This window comes from Microtus pennsylvanicus, chromosome 2 (genome assembly GCF_037038515.1).
Source record: "Microtus pennsylvanicus isolate mMicPen1 chromosome 2, mMicPen1.hap1, whole genome shotgun sequence".
Classification (NCBI taxonomy): domain Eukaryota; kingdom Metazoa; phylum Chordata; class Mammalia; order Rodentia; family Cricetidae; genus Microtus; species Microtus pennsylvanicus.
Genome location: NC_134580.1, coordinates 131,986,989 through 132,006,949, shown reverse-complemented (window position 1 = coordinate 132,006,949; position 19,961 = coordinate 131,986,989). Strand labels below are relative to the sequence as shown.

Sequence of the window (19,961 nt, the reverse complement as noted above, 5' to 3'; positions counted from 1 at the left end):
TTTACTTCAGCCTCATGTACACAGTTCCTAAGCATCCCTCCAGAGATGATCACCCAGGATCCTGCAAATTGGAAGCTAGAGGTGTGGCACAGAGGGGCCTCACCACACATAACACTCTGAAGATTCTGGTAGGGCTTACTGACTCCAATTTCAGGCTATGCTGGTAGCTAGGGACCGTGCAGTATAAACTAAAGAGTCAGCTGGCCACTGATGGGCACCAGGTGAAGTCTGGGGACCCATAGCTAGAGGAGGAGGCACAGTGGACTGAGTATCCTGTGGAAGGAAGGTGGATCTGGGCTGGCGTAACCCAGAAGCCCTGTGCTCTCTAAGTTCTCTCCTTGTCTGCACGAAATGAAAAGACTCGGGTAGTTAATGGCCTGTGAATCCTTTAGGTCAAATGCCTAGATCACCTGTCACGCAATTTAAGATGTTTGGAAAGGTCCAATATGGTAGCTATGAGCCACATATGACTATGCCATTTAGGTTTAAATCAATTAGAATTGAATAAAGTTTGGTAGCCATCGTAGCCATATTTCATTGGGTCAAAAGCCACATGGACAATCATGGATTGTAGAACATTTGGCCACCACTGCAGGAAGTTTTCTTGGATAGTCTGCTAAGTTAAAATCAGGCCAATGGGCATACCCCAGATATAACTACAGAGGGCATGAAAGCATCGGTTATCCTTCAGAGCTGCATTGCAAACTGAGGTATTTTGAGAGCCTCTGACTGCCCAGGGCAACAAGGTCTTGCTTTGGAACTATGCCCTAATGGAAGAAGTTTGGAAAGCAGACAGGACTAGATGAGAGCTGGCTGCCGCTGCCCATCTCAGTCCTTGGGATGCAGAGGCAGGAGGATAAGGATTTTAAGGGTAGGTAGGCTACATTGGAAGGTTAAGGCCAGTCTGAAATATGAGACCCTGCTCAAAACAACAAAACCAAGATTACATGAGCTAACTCATCATCTGAGCAGGGTCAGAGTCGCCTGTACCCAATAACTCGGGTGACTGTATGGAATGAACAAGTGTTTATAACTGTTTGCTCAGATGCTCCCAAACTGTTAGGAGCTGTCAAGTAGTCTGTGTGAGGCTCTCTGAATGCTCCCTGTGTACAGGCTTTGTCGTGGGGCTTTGCATGTTAATGCCAGATGCTTGCCATACACCTATGAAAGTCACAGGACGGAGGAATTGCCTGGCCTACAGGGCACCCCTTAAAGAGTAATATACTGGAGGCTGGAGAGATGGCTCAGTGGTTAAGAGCACTGGCTGTTCTTCCAGAGGACCTGGGCTCAATACCCAGCACCCACATGGCAGATCACAACTGTCTGTAACTCCACTTCCAGGGGATCTCATATGATACCTTCATACCAATGCACATAAAATAAAGTTAAATAAGTTATTTTTAAAAAGTCTCCACATTCACTTCAACACCCCCACATACTAAAAGGTCCTGCTGGGGCTCTGGAAAGGGGAAAACTAGGGGATCCTGGACCTGGCAGAGAACACCTCACAGCCCCTAACCTGTTCAAACTAAAATCTTCCTGGCCCGACCCAGGCTTCAGGGGGAGGCAGAAGGCATTAGGGAGAAGTTCCATTGCCCTGTAGAGACTTCTTGTCTGCCCATAGAGCCTGGCTCATGCGTTCCCTGTTTTCAGGACAAACTAAGCCACAGTGAGGTGGCGGTACAGGGAGTGGAGAGTCAGGACAGCGATGTGCACCTCAATTCCATCCTTACTGAGGATGCCTTTCTAACGGCAGCTCTGCTCGGACCTGTCCAGCCTGGAGGCCTAAGACCCAGTCCTGCCATCTGATTTGGGGTACAAGAGTGGCAACATACTGACCTGTTGATCATGGCCAAACAGCTGGGGGATCAGGGAAGCCTGTCCAAAAACCTGCAGGAGAAAGAGGGTGTGGGTTACAGGAGGGCCAGGCCTGGTTTGGGCTCCTCAGACTCCTCCCCACCCAAGCTGGATTCTGGTTCAGAGAGGTTTTGCTTGGTTTCCTCGGAGATGGGAAGCTCACTTCTGGGGCTGGCATTACTGAGGATGTGCACTCTCTGTTCTTCCTGGTACCACGGGTGCACTGTCTGCCACTTTTCACCTGGGCAGGCAGCTCAGCCAGAGCACAGATCAGAGACAATACCCAGGCCCTTCCTTTTCTGGGCTGTATGCAACTTTGTGGCTACCTATGCAGCTTATGACATTCAACCTTTTAGGGGTGAAGTTTGGGGAAAAGAAAAAGTTAGAGGAGCCTGAATTAGAAGAGAACTTGGGCTGGACATGGAACAGTGGGTGAAGTCTGTGGGAACCCCCCAATATGGCAGATTCAGTTATCTTTCTGTATAACTAAGGGTAAAGGTTTTCCAGGTATCTGGGCAGGCAGGGATAGAGAAAGAGTATGTGAAAAAATGGAACTATGGAGGAGGAGACACAAGGAGACCTAGAGAAAACGTAGTGAATGAGGGGATAAAAGGCAGGGATGGAGGGGAAGGCGGGAAGAAGGAGAAGGGGAGAGAGGGAGAGAGAAAAATGGGAGCGGGCAGACACAGGGAGACCGGGAGAGGAGAGAGCAGGTAAGATGGGTGAGCCAAGGCATGCCATGCCTACTAAGAAAGCCTCTGCCTGGCTGAGTGCTGGGCGAGGTGATGGGGACCTACAGGGAACCAGACAGTATGTAAAGAGACCCCTGGTCTCACGAGGCAGAATGACATACAGGTTAGTAAACTAAGATAATTCCAGGGTCTGTGGACAACATAGAGGACTACCGTATGAAGGGTGACCAGGAGAGGCCTCTCTGAGCAGGGAACATCTGAGCCAAGCCTGGGACATGGAGGAGGCAGCTGAACACAGCGCTCTGGACAGAGGGCAGCAATGCGCCAAGCCGCCTGACCTCTTAGTCACCCCTACCTGGCTGATACAGCTGGAGTCATTGAGGCTGTCACTGATGGGGTTGTAGTCCTCTTCCCAGCTGGGGCACTTGGAAGGCAGCAGCATGTCCACTGAATCCAAACGGTCTAGACTCCTGGGTGACAGAGGGGGACAAGGCTCAGCCCGTTTATTGTTTAGCTTGGGGAACTGAGGCCAGAAGGGAGAAGACTATCCAAGATCATTCAGTGGCAGGGGAAGTGGAGGCACCGCCAGCCTGGGCAAGGGGGTGGGGCTCCAAGCAAAGGGAGAACTCCCACCTTTGGGAGACCTAGTAAAATTTGTGGCAAGCAGGCGGCCCTTGTTATGCCCACTGTGGCCTCAAGGTGGCAGAACGTGCCTGCATTTGACTGTTTTAAGCTAGTGGCCAAGCTGCCTAGTACAAGTTTACAAAACTGAAACTTTGGAGCAATTCCAGAGATAGACAAAAGTGGGTAGAGACCCCTAGCCTTGGTATTTACCTATAAATGCGCAAAAGGTTTCAACACCACTATGATGTCCGGGTAAGGACCTGCCACCTACCCTGCAGGCCCAGTCTGCCAGTCTTTCTCCCATTATCTCACCCTGCCTTAGTCTAGAAACAACACACGGCCTTGGTCAGTTTGGGGTCCTGACATGGGCTTGGCTAGACTCCAGCTTTCTGTAGAGAGCTCCTGGTGAAAGGCCACCTCATATTCCCATCTCATGAACCCCATTTATGGAATGGGAGTGACACACTGCTGGGGCTGGGATAAAGATTTCAGGGTGTGAATTTAAGTGCACCAGGGCAAGCATGGTAGCCAGCAAGGCCAAGGTCAACAGACGGCAACCGTTGCTATGACTGATCCTTTCACCAAAGCCTGGGCTCTGCTCATGAAGTGTGGATAAAGTACCCCTGGGGCAACTCCCTATGGGACTAAACTTATCCATTCATATGGTTCCTATGGCAGAGTTTACCTGAACCAATCACCCCAATTCTCACTATGGGCAGAGCTTAACTGTAGATGAGACTGTTTGGGAACAAGTGTTAGCAAGCAGGGCCAGCCTAAGCACGAAGAAGCCCTTACAGGGGAGGTGTTCACCTGAGGCTGAGAAGCAGACTCCGCCTGCAGGGCTGGGTTCTCCTAGGGTGGCAAAAGAGGGGGAAGGCCAGGCTCCCAAGAGACACCGTGTGCAAGTGTGAGGTTCACCTAGGGGACACAGCTGGTCTGAGATTAGCATTCAAGTTCTAAGGCCTTCCTCAGGGAAATATTGTCAGGCCAGGGTTCCCACTAAGGGAGATAGCTCAGGCTCCCAAGGGGCGTGTCATACGCGAAGGGGCGGGGCTCCATCAGGGCTATTGTTCTAGACCCCGGAAGGGTTGCAGCTCACCTGCGTGGGTTGCTCTGCTCTCCCAGAGACTGCTGCGTGGCCCTCAGGTAGCTCTGCCGCCGAGCTGCAGTCTTGGGTGAAGGCTTGGGGCTACCAGCCCCAGACTCATCACTGTCTTCATCGCCCATGGCCTTAATGTAGCTGCCACTGCGCATGCGCCGACACGGGATGGGCCCCTCTCCTGAGCTCTCCACCTCTCGAGGGGACAGCAGCGAGGTGCTCCACTCTCCACCCCCGCCGGGCACCTGGAATATCCAGGGACAGGACTCAGAGGGAATGTAGCAGTCAGTCTGGCTTCCAGACTCAGAAAACGGATCCTCATGGACCCGCTTCCACTTTGGCAACTTGAACCTGTGCTAGCTTTCTTGTCCTTGATCACCCAGCATCAGGAAGGCCTGAATCAAGAAGACTGCCTGGGCTGTAGACGCTGCCTGGCCTTAAGCAAGTCCTTCTCCCGCTTTCATTTCAAACTGGGTTTGTCCCACTCCAGAGATCATAATGGCCTCGCGGCAGCTATGCTTACAGGCACACCCTATGTCCCATCTCTTCACTTGTGCCACTCCAGGGGTGGAATAGGAACCTATGGTGAGAAAGCCAGACCCAGTGGAGGGAAGTCACCCACAGAGAGAGACCCCAAGACCTGGAGTCAGAGACCCTAGGACAGCAACACAAGTGTGAAGTCAATCAACATTCTTTCTTCTAGATGGGGAAACTGAGGTAGAGAGCCTGCTAGCGGTAAACTGGAAAACGGCTCAGTTTCCGGTGAGAAACCCCCATCCACAGAACAGGGCTGTGATAAAGGTAAGTACAGTTCACAGCTTGCAGGGCATCTCTGGTCACTGTTCCCAGTGGCTTTGCGGGGACTCCACTGCCTTTCCATGGCCATCACTGTCAGCTGCTCTGGGGTGGGGTGTGCAGTCTCCATACACTCTCTGGTCCCTTGACTCACACCGTTGGCTACATGGTCACTTTGGGTACATCCTGGCATTTACATGCTTAAGAAGCTCGAGCCTTGTCCTATGTATGCATCTAATACGCTCAGCAGCACGTGCCTGGGCTGGTCTCTGGGTCCTCAGCAAACACTCCCAGCAGGTTTCACACCTCCTCAAGGACACACCCCCTCCAATGTGCACCTAGAGATGATTCACATGGCACACCCTGCTCACACTCACACCAGCAACCACTGCACTTGGACACACATGTCATAAGACTGCCACCACACACAGGGTTCACAGGGTTCTGCACAAAGCAGGCCCTTTACCAGGGATTCAAATGCACACTCCCTGATCAGCACGACCCGATGGTAGCACATTCTTCTTGTACCCTTGACCATTTCCCAGGGGTTCTCTCAGCGTTCTCACAAACCCAAGCTGACCATCTAGCCAGCTAGTCATCAGGACCCATGAATTCTCCCTCCTGAATCACTAGCTGGTCCACCCCGCATTCACACCATCCCCGGAGAATGGGGTCCTGAGCATCCCTGCTCAGAACTGTGGCCAACCCACCTGCTCACTCTCAACCAGAAGGCAGCACAAGCCCAGGCCCAGAGTCCTCTCCTTGTGTCTTGGAAGCATTTCCCACATTGGACCCAATATGACTAAAGAAGCAGACTGACAGCCACAAACCCCCTACATACGTTTAACAGGCTGCCTAGATTTCAATTTCTTCCTACTGCAAAAGCTTACTCCTCCCCCATAGTCTCACTGTCCCTGGAGTTTTATAGAGAATGACAAGAACTTGGGCCTTGTCACACCTTGGAGTTCATCTTTTCATAATGCATTTGATGTGACTTCTTCATGCCAGCCAGGTCTGTGCTTGCACACCCTGGGGACAAGGTGCTCACTACTTATAAGAGCAGCTCCCTCCACATGTGATCTGTACCTGTCACGTCTACCACTGGGCTCTGTCTACACACCCCGCCACGCAGAACCCTGCCCCACCCCACCGTGGAACAGCAATGCCGAAGTTAGGCCTTTGGCTGCTCTCAGGCCATGAGGTTTCACTGCGTGAGCTCCTCAGTAATTCCCTTATGTGAAAAGGGCAAGACTCGCCCACCCCAGGTGTCAGGCTTCTGGGCTGGTGGCCCTAGGCTGCCCCTCACCCACATTGACCCCCATCTGTTCCTGGTCCTCAGGACTGTTGCGTACTTATTCCTAGCTATGTGGCCCATCTACCCTTTCTGAGCACTTCCTCCCCACCAGACTCTGTCCTGGGCTTGGGTAACACATGGGTGCACCAGATGTGTCCTCAAGAAGTATCCAGTCTCACGGGCGTGGCAGGAAGCTGACCATTAGAATGCCAGGTGTTGTGTGTGTGTGTGAGTGTGAGATGGTATAGCTTCTAGATCTGTCACCTAAAGGGCAGGGGCATACTTCAGTCTCTTTGGGGCCGGGCTCCCAAGGGCCTACTTAATTCGCCTGTTGAGAACATGCGAGCACAGGGGATTCTCTCATTAACAGCCCCTCCAACCTCCGACCGCACAGCTGAGCAAAGCAGTGCACAGCATGAAGCAACCTCACCAGTGAATCGGGCTCCAGCTAGGACTCCAAGTCACAGCCGCCTGCCCCATCATTCCCCTGCCTGCCCCATCCTAACCTATTAACCCCACCCTCACCCTACCTGCCCCACCCTAACCCTACCTGCCCCACCCTTACCCTACCTGCCCCACCCTTACCCTACCTGCAGGTAATGGTAGGCCAGGCCCTGGTGGCAAGACTTGGACTTTAGTAGGCTCTTATCCAAGGTGGCTGAGGTCTTCTGGCAGACCTCATGGGCATGGCTGAGGGTTAGAGTGGACCAGGAGCCACGTTTGACATAGTTGGTGTCGGTGCCCACTCCGAGGCTGGGGCAGGTGGCAGGGGGAACAGGCGGGGGTGGCGGGGCGGTCAGCTCGGTGGCAGTGTTCTTGGTGGTTTTGAGCATGTGTCCACTGATGGTGTTGTAGGCGTGCATGAAGTAGCGGGGCTGGGTGCGTTCCGGCTGGCGGCCTAGAGTCATCAGGCCTGAGGCAGGGCCACTGCGGAAGGCACCGCCCTCACCGTCCAAGTTGTCGTCTGAACTCCACCAGCCTGAGATGTTGGAGCGGCTTCGCCGTTTGGGCTCCCCAGCTTTGGCCCGTTCCTTGCTTTTGGCCCTCCGGCCTTTCCCGTCCTCCAGACCACCTTTCTTGTTGCCATTGCCACCCACCTTGCCGGTGGTGCCCTCCATCGAGGGTGCCTTAGTGAAGAAGAGCCTCTGGACAGAGTGGACCAGGTGGCGAATGCGGCCCGGACTCTCACCCCGGGCCTTGGCCTCACCCCGGGGGAACTGAAGGGTGCTGAAACCATCCCGATGGATAGGCAGCTGCTTCTCAAACTGGTCCAGCAGGTTGGCAGGCAGTCGGTTGATCTTAGTTGCCTGAGCATGGCTAGGGAACGGGCTCTCCTCGGGCACCTCAAAGTGAGAGTTGTAGTGGATTCGGGGGAAGGTGCTGCTTGGTGGAGGCAGCTGGTTGTTGAGAGGGAAGAGGCCATCTCCAGGCAGTGTGTTTTGCCCAGGGAAGCGGGCCTCCCGGGCAAAGGCCTCTGTCGGCGACAGCAGGTAGGGGTTGCGGTCAGGCCCGGCAAAGAGGGGCTCGTGGGGTGGGTCCAGGCTGTCAGACAGATGGCGGGGGCGGCTGTCACCGAGGCCTTTCATGATCCCAGCCCGTGGGGCAGGGGCCGGTGCCCTAGTGGGGTGCCCGGGTCACCTATCCCAGGCAGCAGCTGTTCTGGGGAGAAAAGACAAAGAGTGGTCAGCTGGTCAACTGGACTGGACTAGTTAGGGCAGGGAGCAGGACGAGGAGGGCCTGAGGATGGCTGAAGGCAAGAATTCTGCCCTTGCCATCACGGGGCCAAGGACAAGAGCTGACATCGAGGCTCGCTGTCCTCCGTATGACTGCTGCTGCACACGCATCAACACTGGACAGGGGTCCTCGGCCAGAGGGGACAGCAGAGTCTCCATGTGTTCAAGGCGACAGCGGTAGCCAGCCAAATGTGAAGCAAAGCACACTCTCCTCTCGGTGCTGAACAGAAAGGTGTTCGTGGGAACCTGGAAAGCCAAGTTCTGACCCCGAGTTCTTGGACTCCTCCCACTTACACAGCGGAACGTGGGCAAGGAGCTACCTACTCTCATATTCTTCAAGTCCCCGACTGCCTCACCATGAGGTGCCACACACGGACACCCATCCAAAGCGCTATCCACCCCATCCCCAACAGCCACCCTTAAGCCTAAGGAGGGTTTCTAGGGAGTATGCCACAATGCCTTGGAAGCAGGTGTGAGTCATCTAGACAGGGACTCTCAGGGTCTGTGAGGCACTTCCTCTGGCCTCCTCAGCACTCCTTGTCTTAGGCCCTTTCTAGGCCCAGAGAGGCTTCCAAAGAGCAGGGCTACTCAGGGCCTACCTTACCTGTGGCCAAAGACAGTGCTGTCCAGATCTACTTTAGCAGAGGGATCTTCATGCTCTGTAAACTCTTTGTCCCTCCCCAGATGTGACCTCTGGGCTGGATGCTGGGACCACTGACATCAGAGAGGCCAATAAGCCCACAGGCCCACCCATCTTTGCTACCTAGGATGATACAGTGGTGGCCTACTCTCACTGTGGCTGAGACGCATTTCCCTCACACACAGTGACGACAAGCATCTGTCACCGTGACTCTGAGCCGTTCCTCTGCTTCCTTTGCAGAAACGTCTACTGACGTCCTCTGAGTACCACTGAGCTGTTTGTCAGTCTTGTGCATTCTCGACCTTAAGCCCTTATCAGATATGCGGCTTGCAAATACAATCTCCCATTCTGTGGCTTTTTTTCTTTTTGAGACCTATTTATTTTTGTTTTATGTATACAAGTGTTTTCCTGCATGTATGTCTGTGTACCATATGCATGCCTGGTGCCCAAAGAGCCCAGAAGAGGGCATTAGATCCTCTGGAACTAGAGCTACAAACGGTTTTGAGCCACTAAGTGTGTTCTGGGAATCAAACCCAGATCTCCTAGGTTGTCCCTCCCTCCCCCTCCCCCAGACAGGTTTTCTCTGTGTATCAGCTCTGGTTGTCCTGTCACTCTGTAGACCAGGCTGGTCTCGAACTCACAGAGATCCGCCTGCCTCTGCCTCCCAAGTGCTGGTATTAAAGGTGTGCACCACCACCGCCTGGCCTCTCTCCCAGGTTTTTGGTGAGTTTTCCTCCTTTTCAGTTCTGATCAAGCTTTGTTAACGCTGGTCTTCCTCCCCCAGCATGGCGGCTTGCTAGTGCTCATGACTTCCTGGAAGACAGGCCAGGTTCTCCCCACCCAAGCAGAGGAATGAGAAACCCTGGTATCCCAGGCTCTTGAGTGCTGGGATCACAAGCACTCACCACCATGCCTGGCTTCTCGCTGTGGCCATGGTGTGTTCTGGTGGCCCCATGTCCTTCTGCACTGACTGCTTCAGCTCCAGCTGCCAAGAGCACCAGCTGCTGCAGTTCACAGCCAAGTTCCCACTACAAATCGCTCTAAGTCAGACGGAAATCCTTGCAGGGCTCCACTCTGTCCCCGGGGCCGCCTGAATCTAACAACTGCTCACCACCGCAATGCCCCTGTCTCTGTTCCAGACACCCCTCCAGGATCTTACTCAGCGCTCCCTGTGGGATCAACAGAGCCTCGACTGGGATTGCCCTGAGGTCCAACTCTTCCCTCAACCTGATTCTGTGTGCTGGCCTCTTCCAGAGCCTTTCTAGAGACTCCCAGGGAACACCCACACCACCGGGCCCATCGGTTTCCTGTGGACCCTGACGTAATCTCACATCAGTGTGTCCCTGGGGAAGGCCTGGCATTGACTAAATCAGCTCCCTGAGCCTGTCTCCTCCTCAGTGGCACCTAGAGGAAGCCTAGGTTATGAGATTACAACGAGGGCTGGCTGTGTTGTCGGTCACACCACCGCCATTCCACACTCTCCACCCCGCCATTCACTGTGCTCCTGTGGACAGGCCACGCCTCGCGGTCTAGGATGCTTCCAGTACGGCGGAGTGCTGGCATACAGCTGAAAATGGATTCGAATCCTGGGTCCGCCTTTTCTTACTGTGACCTCAAGCTGACCTCCACTCTCTAAAACTTCAGGGGTTTGAGTGCGGACGGTCTGAGTGTCTGCTCAGAGTCTCTCAGTCAGGTCTCTGGGTTTGCCGCATGCCAGCCCCTCAGCAGCCCAGAGCTCAGGGGTGGCAGAGCTTCACCGTAGGGAGGTTTAAAATAGGCACCCGTGGCCTTGCAGGAGAGGCAGCTGGCTGCTGTGTGCCGCCTTTCTCAATGAGCTATACTTAGGCCCATCCGGGTGCCCATAATTGCCTCTCATTAATATAAGCCTCATTGCCTTCATGGAAACTCAGGGGAAGGAGACACTGCTGCCTTGGGGAGCCCTCTGGGCTCCGTGGTGCTTCCATGGCTTCAGTTACCACTCGCTCCCAGCCACCAGCCACAGGATGGGCCCTCCCTGCCTTGCCATACCTCATCCTGGAGCCCACGAGGATGGGGGAGCTATATGGGGAGGAGGCCAGGGACAGAACCCAGCCTGACTCCTCCAGAAGCAAAAGTTACCTGAATACATCATTCCCTCACCCAGAATGTTCTGTAGATCCCTCTTCCCTGCTCATGGCAAACCACACCCACACTGACTGAACCTCTAACCATTCAGCCATTCCCACTCTGCCCCTCTGGACTCTTGTGAAGCATGTATCTGCAGCCCCTAGAGGAGCTGGCTCCACAGGGAGGAGCTTAGCAAGGTGTGGGAAGTCCTACTCACTGCTGAGCCCTGATGGTAAGGCAGATAGGGAGGCAACCAGGGGATTAGGGTGTGATTGAGCGGTGAGACGCTAGAAGTGAGCAGGGCTGAACCACCACACACTCAGGGGGGCATTCGCAGCGGGCCATGGCGCACAGTCCCGGGCTAGCTCTCTCTGGAGATGGTTCTTCCTGGCCGCCAGGGCTTTGGTGCTGCTGGTGTGGCAGTGTCCCTGGACATCCTCCCTCCTGTGCTCCCACCTCTCCCCCTGCTGTCTGAGCCGAGTCCAGGAACTGAATGAACGCTGCTTCTCCACACACTCCGTCGTTGCTGATATCCTAGTGTACAAGGCCACCTATAACTAACTAGTCCTTCTACGCTTTGGTCCTCAACCCACTGTGCCCTTTGAACTCTGGTCACCTAACTGCTTCCTCGGTGTCTTGCCCTGCATCTTGTCCGCCCCCATCTACATCGTCTGCTCCTCCCACCAGCTCGAGTCAGAAACCAGGACATGCTGTTCTCCGCTCACTCCAGTGGGCTCAAGAGAAAATGTTTCCTCAACAGTTGTGTCTTCACCATGTCCCCAGAGTCCTGACTTTTCACTGTGTCCCCAGAATCCTGCCTTTTCACCATGTCCCCGGACTCCTGCCTTTTCACCATGTCCCTGGAGGCCTGCCTTCTCACCTGCACAGCCCTGCCTGGCTCAACTGCCACTGCTTCAGACAGGCAAATCTTGGCCCAAAACAGTTATTTTATTTTATATGTCTGGGTGTTTTGTCTGAACGTATGTCTGTGTATCGTGTGTGTGTGTGTGTGTGTGTGTGTTTTGCTTTGGAGCCAGATGAGGGAACAGGATCCCCTGGAACTGTAGTTGCAGACAGTTCTGAACTTCTGTATGGGTGCTAGGAATTGAAACCAGGTCCTCTGAGAGAGTAGCTAATGCTCTTAACCACTGAACCATCTCTCCACCTATATATTTTTTAAGCCCAGGTCTTGTCTATGTAGTCCAGGCTGACCTTGAACTCACAGGAGTTTCCCCACATCCTCTCTAGTACTGGAATCGGGCATGAGCCACCCGGCCAGGCTTCAGATCCCTTCCAAGACTCCTTGGACTCAGACAGATTGCCAGTTTGCCTGCCTTCTGGTCTCATTCCTGCCTTCCCCAAGGGCTCTTCATTCTAGACCTGGGTGTGGGTAATTTGATTTCTTCCCCCTTTCCCTGCCTGGTCCTGTCTGAAATGCTCTGCCTGTCTGCTACAAGATCTTCCTTGACTTTCTTCAAGGCCAGATCCCCAGGCCACCTGCACAGACAGACCACCCCTAACCACACCATCCGGAGCCCCTCTCGGCTGTGCCACCAGATACATCATTCCCATGCCGGAACACCAGAGTCACTGTCCTTTCTGTCACTAGGCCTCTGCCTAGAGCCTGGAGACAGCAGGTAAGGGGGCTGAGGTGAAAGAACGGCAGGAAGTCTTGGGACACAAATCAGGAACCCAGGCAGATTGTGGTAGGGAGTCCCTGTTGCATAGCGAATGCTGCGCTGTGGGTGTTCTTTAGTTGCTGGTACCAACTTTCTGGTCAAACATACCTGTGTGACCCCACCTCCTATCACATTCTCCTGGGTGTCCCATGTCACTAAAAGGATATTGTGGCAGTGACACTATCTGGCCTCTCCGACCAGGTTGGGAAAGGCAAGGCGGCACCTGCTTTACCCTTTTGGCAAGCTGGCTGACTGTTGAGCCCCGAGCCAGTCTGGTAGGAGCTGAGACCTGCCAAAGTGACACGATGCAGCTCTCCGAGGGACCTGACCTTCAGAATCTGTGTGGCATCATACAGGTTTACTGTATTGCCGACTCTGAAATGGCCTGTCATGCAGACATTATGTTAGAGGAGGAAACAGCTCTGGTGGCTCAAGTCCCAAGCTAGGAGGAGGGCAGCTGGGTGTGGCTTCTAGGCCTGCATTTGCTATTGCCCAAAGAAGTGGGATCCCAGGCTCCAACTCCCTTCTCATGGCTAAGTGATCCAGACTAGTGCCAGGTCCCACGTGTTTCCTGCTGAGTCTGTGTCCATAGCAACTGTCTGAAAAGTGTGACATTCAATCAACCAGTTGTTTGGTGGACAAGACTGAGGGAAGGGCTGCTAGAATGCATGGCTCTCGGTGTCTCTGCAGAAGGCCCTGGCCTCTCTGAGACAGTCAGAGGGACTCCTGGCTTTCCTGGAAGTGGGCTCTGTGCAATGGCCCAGGACGTGGATACTGGGTCCCTGGGATGAGAGGCTTGGTGCCAGCAGGGCCCTAGTGTGACCGAATCCCATCCAACTTTGCCTGGTCTCCGGTGAGATGTTAGAGGTCATGGGGGGTGGGCATGCTTAGGCCCCATCTTTTCATAGATGACTAAAAGACAAGGAGATAGCAGTAGGAACTGTAAGCCCCTACATACACTGAACACAGGCACAGCGAGGCAACATGAGACATCCTTGGGAAACTCTAGATAGAATTGCTTTACTTGGTTCCTCTAAATGGATCTCAGGTCTCTTCTCACTCTCTGGCTTAACTCCAGCCTCCTCATGCTGACTCAGTCACTAATCTCATTAGCATTTCGCCAGTGCCCTAATCTTCCTGGCCACAGGACCTTTATCCATACAATACTGTGGTTTCCCTCTCAGCTCTTCTCATACCGGGCTGCTAGTACTGCCTCAAGTTCCCATTCAAGCATCACCTCCTCAGAGACCTTGGCTGACTGACAGCTAGGAAGGATGCTCTACTCCGTCCTGTCCTCTCTCTCTCTCCAGCCTTAATGATTTCCAAACACTCAAAACACTCCCCAGGTACCTCTGGTTATTCTTCAAAGTGGCTTATGTTTTTGGTGTTTCTCTCTCATGCAACGAAAGGGAAGGGAACACACCTGAGTCATTTTCTGTGTCGTCTCTGGAGCTGAGCACAAAGCAAGCCTAGGACAGGATATAGTGAAGAGCTGCTAAAAGCATGAGGAATTCAGATGGGGTAGAGCTCCGGGGGACGGGCTGTGGGGAGAGCTGGGCTGCTCACTGGGAGAGAGGAGGAGTTAAAGCCAAAATAATCCACCCTGGGGTGGATGCTCCTCAGCCTTTGGGAAGTGCTGGGGTTAGGAAGCTCAGAGGTCACCATGGAAACAGCTCTTGAGCTGAGCAGGGGCTCATCATTTTCCTTTCCCTGTCAGCCCTCAGTTGCCACAGTGAAGAAGTATTTGTTGTGCTTGTGGAGGCCATGACACTGGTGCTGGCTGACTTGCTGCAGGTCCCCTCTCCTACCCCACTTTTCTGTGTGACAATGAAGGTGACGATCTCAGCCAAGATGAGCCTGTGTGGGCAGGGGGACAAAGGCATGCAAGAACAGGTTCTGAGTGCCATCCTACTGAGGTGTGGATCTCACACAAGTACCTCTCAAGGCCACAGTCTCCTCACCCACCAGGTATGGACTCTTGCTGCATGGTGGAGCATTATTCTGCCATCAAAAGAGAAGGAGTCCCGACACTTAGCCACAGCGGGCACAGAGCCTGAGAAAAGTCAGGCACGTGACACGTAATTTCCTGGGCCGAGCAAGCCTGGAGAACAAAAGGCAGCTTTGTGGCTGCCAGGGGCTGGGAAAGGGCACCGGGGATTGATGCCTTAATGGTTGTGAGGCTGGTAGGGGTTCAGGAGAAACTCTGGAATGCAGGTGCTGATGGCTGGTCTGCACTGGAAGTGTGCTCCAGGCCACCACTGTAGAGTGAAGCTGCTAGAAAGGATGGACTTGAAAATTCAGTGTCTGCCTGGGCTACAGTTAAGCTCAAAGCCAACCTCAACAACTTAGTGAGACTCTGTCTTAAAATAGAAAGTTAAAAAGAAGGCTATGATCAGTGCAGGTGAGACGGGCTGGAACATGGCCCGATGGCAGTTGCTGCAGTCATGAGGACCAGAGTTCAGATCCCAGCACCCATGTAACAAGGTGGGCATCTTGGAAATGCATAAAGCTTCAACTCGAAAGGCTTTAACACTTTCTCTGGCCTACACACACACACACACACACACACACACACACACACACACACACAGAGGTTGGTACATTTTATGTGTATCCTAGCTCAGCTTAAAATATATCTCCCAGCCGGGCGGTGGTGGCGCACGCCTTTAATCCCAGCACTCGGGAGGCAGAGGCAGGCGGATCTCTGGGAGTTCAAGGCCAGCCTGGTCTACAGGAGCTAGTTCCAGGACAGGCACCAAAAGCTATAGAGAAACCCTGTCTCGAAAAACCAAATATATATATATCCCTACCCCCAAAGGGTATCTGTGAGCCTCAGGGAGAGTATAAATGCAGAACACCCCATAAAGTGTCAGCAGGCCCCCAACAGAGAGGAGCTGAGTAGCTGCAGGAAGCCCACAGTCCTGCAGGTCAGTTCTTCTGAAGTGTGCTCTCCCCTGCATCCTGCAGGTCAGTTCTTCTGAAGTGTGCTCTCCCCTGCATCCTGCAGGTCAGTTCTTCTGAGGTGTGCTCTCCCCTGCATCCTGCATGTCCACAGCAAATGGCACACACAGTAGGATTCTAACAGCAGCTTTTGAGTTGTGTCTCCAGAGAGTGAAGTGGGACACAGAAAAATAACCTGTACATGTCACACAGAGAAGGGCTAGGATTCGAACCCAGGCACTTCAGTTCTGCCGTCCATGCTCCTCATGATGCCCCTCAGCTTTCAGGCAGTGACATCTAATTTGCCACCCATTTCCCAAAGCCTCTGCCTGGTGCCTTGCTCAGGGAGGGGAACACTATCTCTAACTTTTCAGCAGGACTTCACCAGGCTGGCCTGCAGGGTCTGCAAAAGGTGGTACAGAGGCATGCTGACCTGCTGTCTGGCTGAGAGCTCTGGCTAGGAGTAGGCGGACCCTGGAGGCTTGTTTCATCTAGCCCCATTCTAGCCCCCGCTGAGGGACCATCCTGGAAGGTCAAGCTGGCAAACAGAACAAAATGGTCAGAATGTAGCCATTGCCAGCACATTTAATTCAATTCCTCCAGCCTTTATGGGGCCTGCTCTGACTCACACAGTCCCAGCCCTCCAGCCTGTGGTCAAGTGCAGGAGGCAGAAATACTCAAGACAATTAGATGGCAAACAAAAACACATCCCGGGAAGTGTCAAAGCCAGAGACACAGCCGGTGTGGGGGAAGATTAGCACTCACTGAGGCAACAGGAGGGCTCCCTAGAAGAGATGCGTACGGCCAGATCTTTGAGGGTCAGTAAGGTCCATCGTGTGTGTACACATATGTAGGGGTTATATGTGTGTGGAGGCCAGAGGTTAACCTCACGTTCCTTAGGTACTACTCGACTTGTTTTGTTTGTTTGTTTCTGAGACAGGGTCTCTGACTGGCTTGGACCTTGCCAGGCACACTAGGCTGACTCAGCAGCAAGCCTCAGGGATCTACTGGACCTCTGTCTCCCCAGTGTTGGGATTACAAGTGTGGCCTTTACACGGGCTCTGAGGACGAAACTCAGGTTCACATGCTCGCACAGCAAGCGTTTCACTGACTGAGCTATCTTCCCAGACTGAATAAGATTTCACTAGAAGAGGGTACAAGGAAGATGCTTCTTCTGTCTAGTTTTATGTTTTGAGACAGGATGTCTCAATGTAGCCCAGGCTGGTCTGGAACTCACGATACCCCTACTTCAGGGTGCTGAGCGCTGGGATTACAGGTGTGTACCACCCTGCCTGCCATGGGAGGACATGTCATGAAAGTGAACCACCCTGCCTGCCATGGGAGGACATGTCATGAAAGTGAACCACCCTGCCTGCCATGGGAGGACAGTCATGAAAGTGAACCACCCTGCCTGCCATGGGAGGACATGTCATGAAAGTGAACCACCCTGCCTGCTATAAAAGGACATGTCATGAAAGTGAAGAACACAGACAAATCACAGACAAAGGAGCCAGGTGCTGGGAATGCGGAGGGTCTACAGGTTGTCCTAGGGGTCGGAGGCTAAAGGGACAGTCCCCTGGAGTCAGATCATGGTGGGCCTTGATCTCAGGTCCTCATCACACTCTGAACCCTCAGACTGCCTCGCAGAAGAGCATCCAGGGGTCAGGAGTAAAGTATTTGTCATGTCAGCTCAAGGACCTGAGTCTGATCCCCTGAACCCACACTTTTAAAAAGCTGGGTTAGCAGCGCACATCTTCATCCTAATGCTGGGAAGGAAGACAGGAAACTCTCTGAGCCTGGCCTAAATCAGAAGGCCTCCGCCAGTGAGAGACACTGTGTCAGAAAGCAAGGCTGACCTCTGACCTCCACTTGCATGTGGACACCAAAGCCTGTCTGCCAGGGGATGCAACCCAGAGATTTCTGCTACCTAGGCATGGTGCCTCCCCCCCCCAAGAAAATCTACAGCCTACCTCAGTGTCCCTGGGGACTCTGGTGACCATAGCCTCTGCTGCCTCTACACCATGAGGTCCCATAGATGACTCTGGCTTTAACCACTGGCCTTCAGGGTACACTGGGGAAACTGAGGCTTGGCAGGAATACTTGGCCCTGAGAGGTGTGCAGTTAAAGTTTCATTGTCCAATCCTGTGGCAGCCTCCACTGGGTCTCATACCCTGGGCTTAACCCTGTTCTAGTCCGCCCCCTCCTGGCAGACGATGAAACTGATGTGCCAGCCCCTGAGATGACAGCACCTGTTTCCACACTGGTCATAAAGACAGGCAGGTGCCAGGCTGCTATCTTGGTCTCTCACTCAGACAGCCCTGTGACCCGGCTGCCACCCTGCAAGTGAGCTTGGAAGCAGACCTCGAGCCTCCATGCCACCTTCATGGGACCACAGCCTAACAGGAGACCCTGATCCAGAACTGTCTAGTCAAACTGCTCTGAAATTCCAGAACCACAGAAGCCAAGAGGTAAGAAATATTTACTGGATGGGGAAATCACACAGCAATAGATAGTCACCTCCTATCTCTGGAAAAGAAGTAAGTTTGCTTGAGTGCTCTAGAGACGGGCGGGGTGGCTCAGTAGTTCCCCAGAGGCTGGCTCCACCTCTAGGAGCTCAGCCTCTCTGTCTCCTGAGGATTCCCTGGAAGTCCTGGCTTGGCCCTCTGGGATCATAGAGGACAAAATTTCCCTCTATCCTGGGCGGGCCATACAAAAACTTCATCCTGCTATGGTTTGAATGTCTGTGCCCTCCAATAGCCATTACTGGGAGTAGGACCCAAGGCTAGACCCCTTTTGTGGCTTGCCCTTGCCCCCTCTCCCCGCCCCCACTTCAATCCTCCTTCCATTTTAGGACACACCAAGAAGACCCTTACCAGAGGTTGGCTTTCGGACACTGAACTTATCTCCCACAACAGTGAGCAGATACATTTCTGTTCATTGGAAATTACCTAGACTGGGGCTAGGTTGTAGCTCAGTTGGTAAAGGGCTTGCCCAGCATGCATGAAGCCCTGGGTTTTAGCCCAGCACTATAACAAAGGTGTGGTTATTCATGCCTGCAATCCCAACACTCTCAAAGTGAAGGCAGGAGGGCCTCAAATTCATGGCCAATATGGGTTACACAGTAAGACCCTGTCTCAAGGGCTGGGGATATATTTCAGTGGTAGAGCCCTTGCCTAGCATGTAGAAAAGTCCTGGATTCCATACCCAGAACAAAGAAAACAATTACCCAGGAGCATCTAGTCTGGCTCCCTCTTCTGGCCGCACACCCTGGCAGACCATGTCTCAGAGGCTGAGGCCCTAGGCTCTCACCCACCCTGTGCTTTCTCTTTTGGCTACCCTGAGCCACCGCAGGATGTGGCACTAACAGTCAGTGAGTTACTGTCGTGGTGGTAATAACAGCACCTACTTCCTCCCTGACGTAGGACCACCAGACATCTGACACCTTAGCACATGTGACAGACTTGCAATAGGTCTCATTTTGCAGAAGGGAAAACTGAACCCACAGAGCTGAGGGGGCTCCCCTTCACATTCATGTGCAGTTGGGAGTAGTTTCTCAATCTGTGGAGCTTTGACATAGCAGGTACCCAACCCTCACCTTGATTCCAGCCATGGGGCTTTCTTATTCTTCAAACTCATAAGCGCTTTGCTACTTCAGGGCTTTTGCATGGGCAAAGCCAGTATCATAGGATACTTTCCTGAAACTGCAGCTTGGTTCAAGCATCACTACCTTGGGGACACTTTCTTTGACCCTGGACCTGCATGGGAGTTCTCTTTTCTTTCTCATGGAGCAGCACAACTCCCTCATGTCTGATGCGGTCCTTGTTTCCATGCCTGTTTCCTCTTCCGGGTTACGAGCTCTGAAAGGACCTTTGCATTGTTCTTTCAAGGCTATGTCCTCAACACTAATACTGTGCTGGCACCCAGGGTGGCTCTGTGACATGAATGCACACGAACTTCCATGCTCAGCCCCGGGGAATGAGGGTGGATGATCAGGATAGGAGCCGCTGCAATATCTGGGAACCAGAGAGACTGTCTGAGGTCACACTAGTGTGAAGTGGCACAGGCTGGACTCCCCTTCCTCTATAGAGACATGTGGCCCCACCTGCTAGGAAGGTCCTGGCTGGACTCCCCCTCCTCTATAGGGACATGTGGCCCCACCTGCTAGGGAGGTCCTGGCTGGACTCCCCCTCCTCTATAGGGACATGTGGCCCCACCTGCTAGGGAGGTCCTGGCTGGACTCCCCCTCCTCTATAGGGACATGTGGCCCCACCTGCTAGGGAGGTCCTGGCTGGACTCCCCCCTCCCATAGGGACATGCGGCCCCACCTGCTAGGCAGGTCCTGGCTGGACTTCCCCCTCCCATAGGGACGTGTGGCCCCACCTGCTAGGCAGGTCCTGGCTGCTGCTAGCTATTCTGCTCTGGCTGCTGAGACAGAATGAAATATTCATCTGTGGCCGGAGGTTTGCAGAGTGTGCTTAAGATGGATCGCGTTTTCATGTGCC

General features: G+C 53.5%; 1 protein-coding gene across 8 annotated transcripts in view; it reads right to left on the bottom strand.

Moving 5' to 3' along the window:
• Dlgap4 (DLG associated protein 4) overlaps positions 1-19,961 on the bottom strand; it is a 150,442-nt gene that overhangs the window by 53,834 nt on the left and 76,647 nt on the right. For 7 of the 8 annotated variants that reach the window (XM_075962768.1, XM_075962771.1, XM_075962765.1 and 4 more), the window contains 4 exons: positions 6,952-8,020; positions 4,273-4,517; positions 2,905-3,019; positions 1,840-1,890 (listed from right to left, as the gene is read on the bottom strand). In XM_075962768.1, coding sequence (XP_075818883.1) covers positions 1,840-1,890; positions 2,905-3,019; positions 4,273-4,517; positions 6,952-7,947 — 1,407 coding nt within the window. In that variant the 5' untranslated portion in view covers positions 7,948-8,020. The remainder of the gene's footprint in view (positions 1-1,839; positions 1,891-2,904; positions 3,020-4,272; positions 4,518-6,951; positions 8,021-19,961) is intronic. The other variant, XM_075962767.1, reaches the window with a different exon arrangement.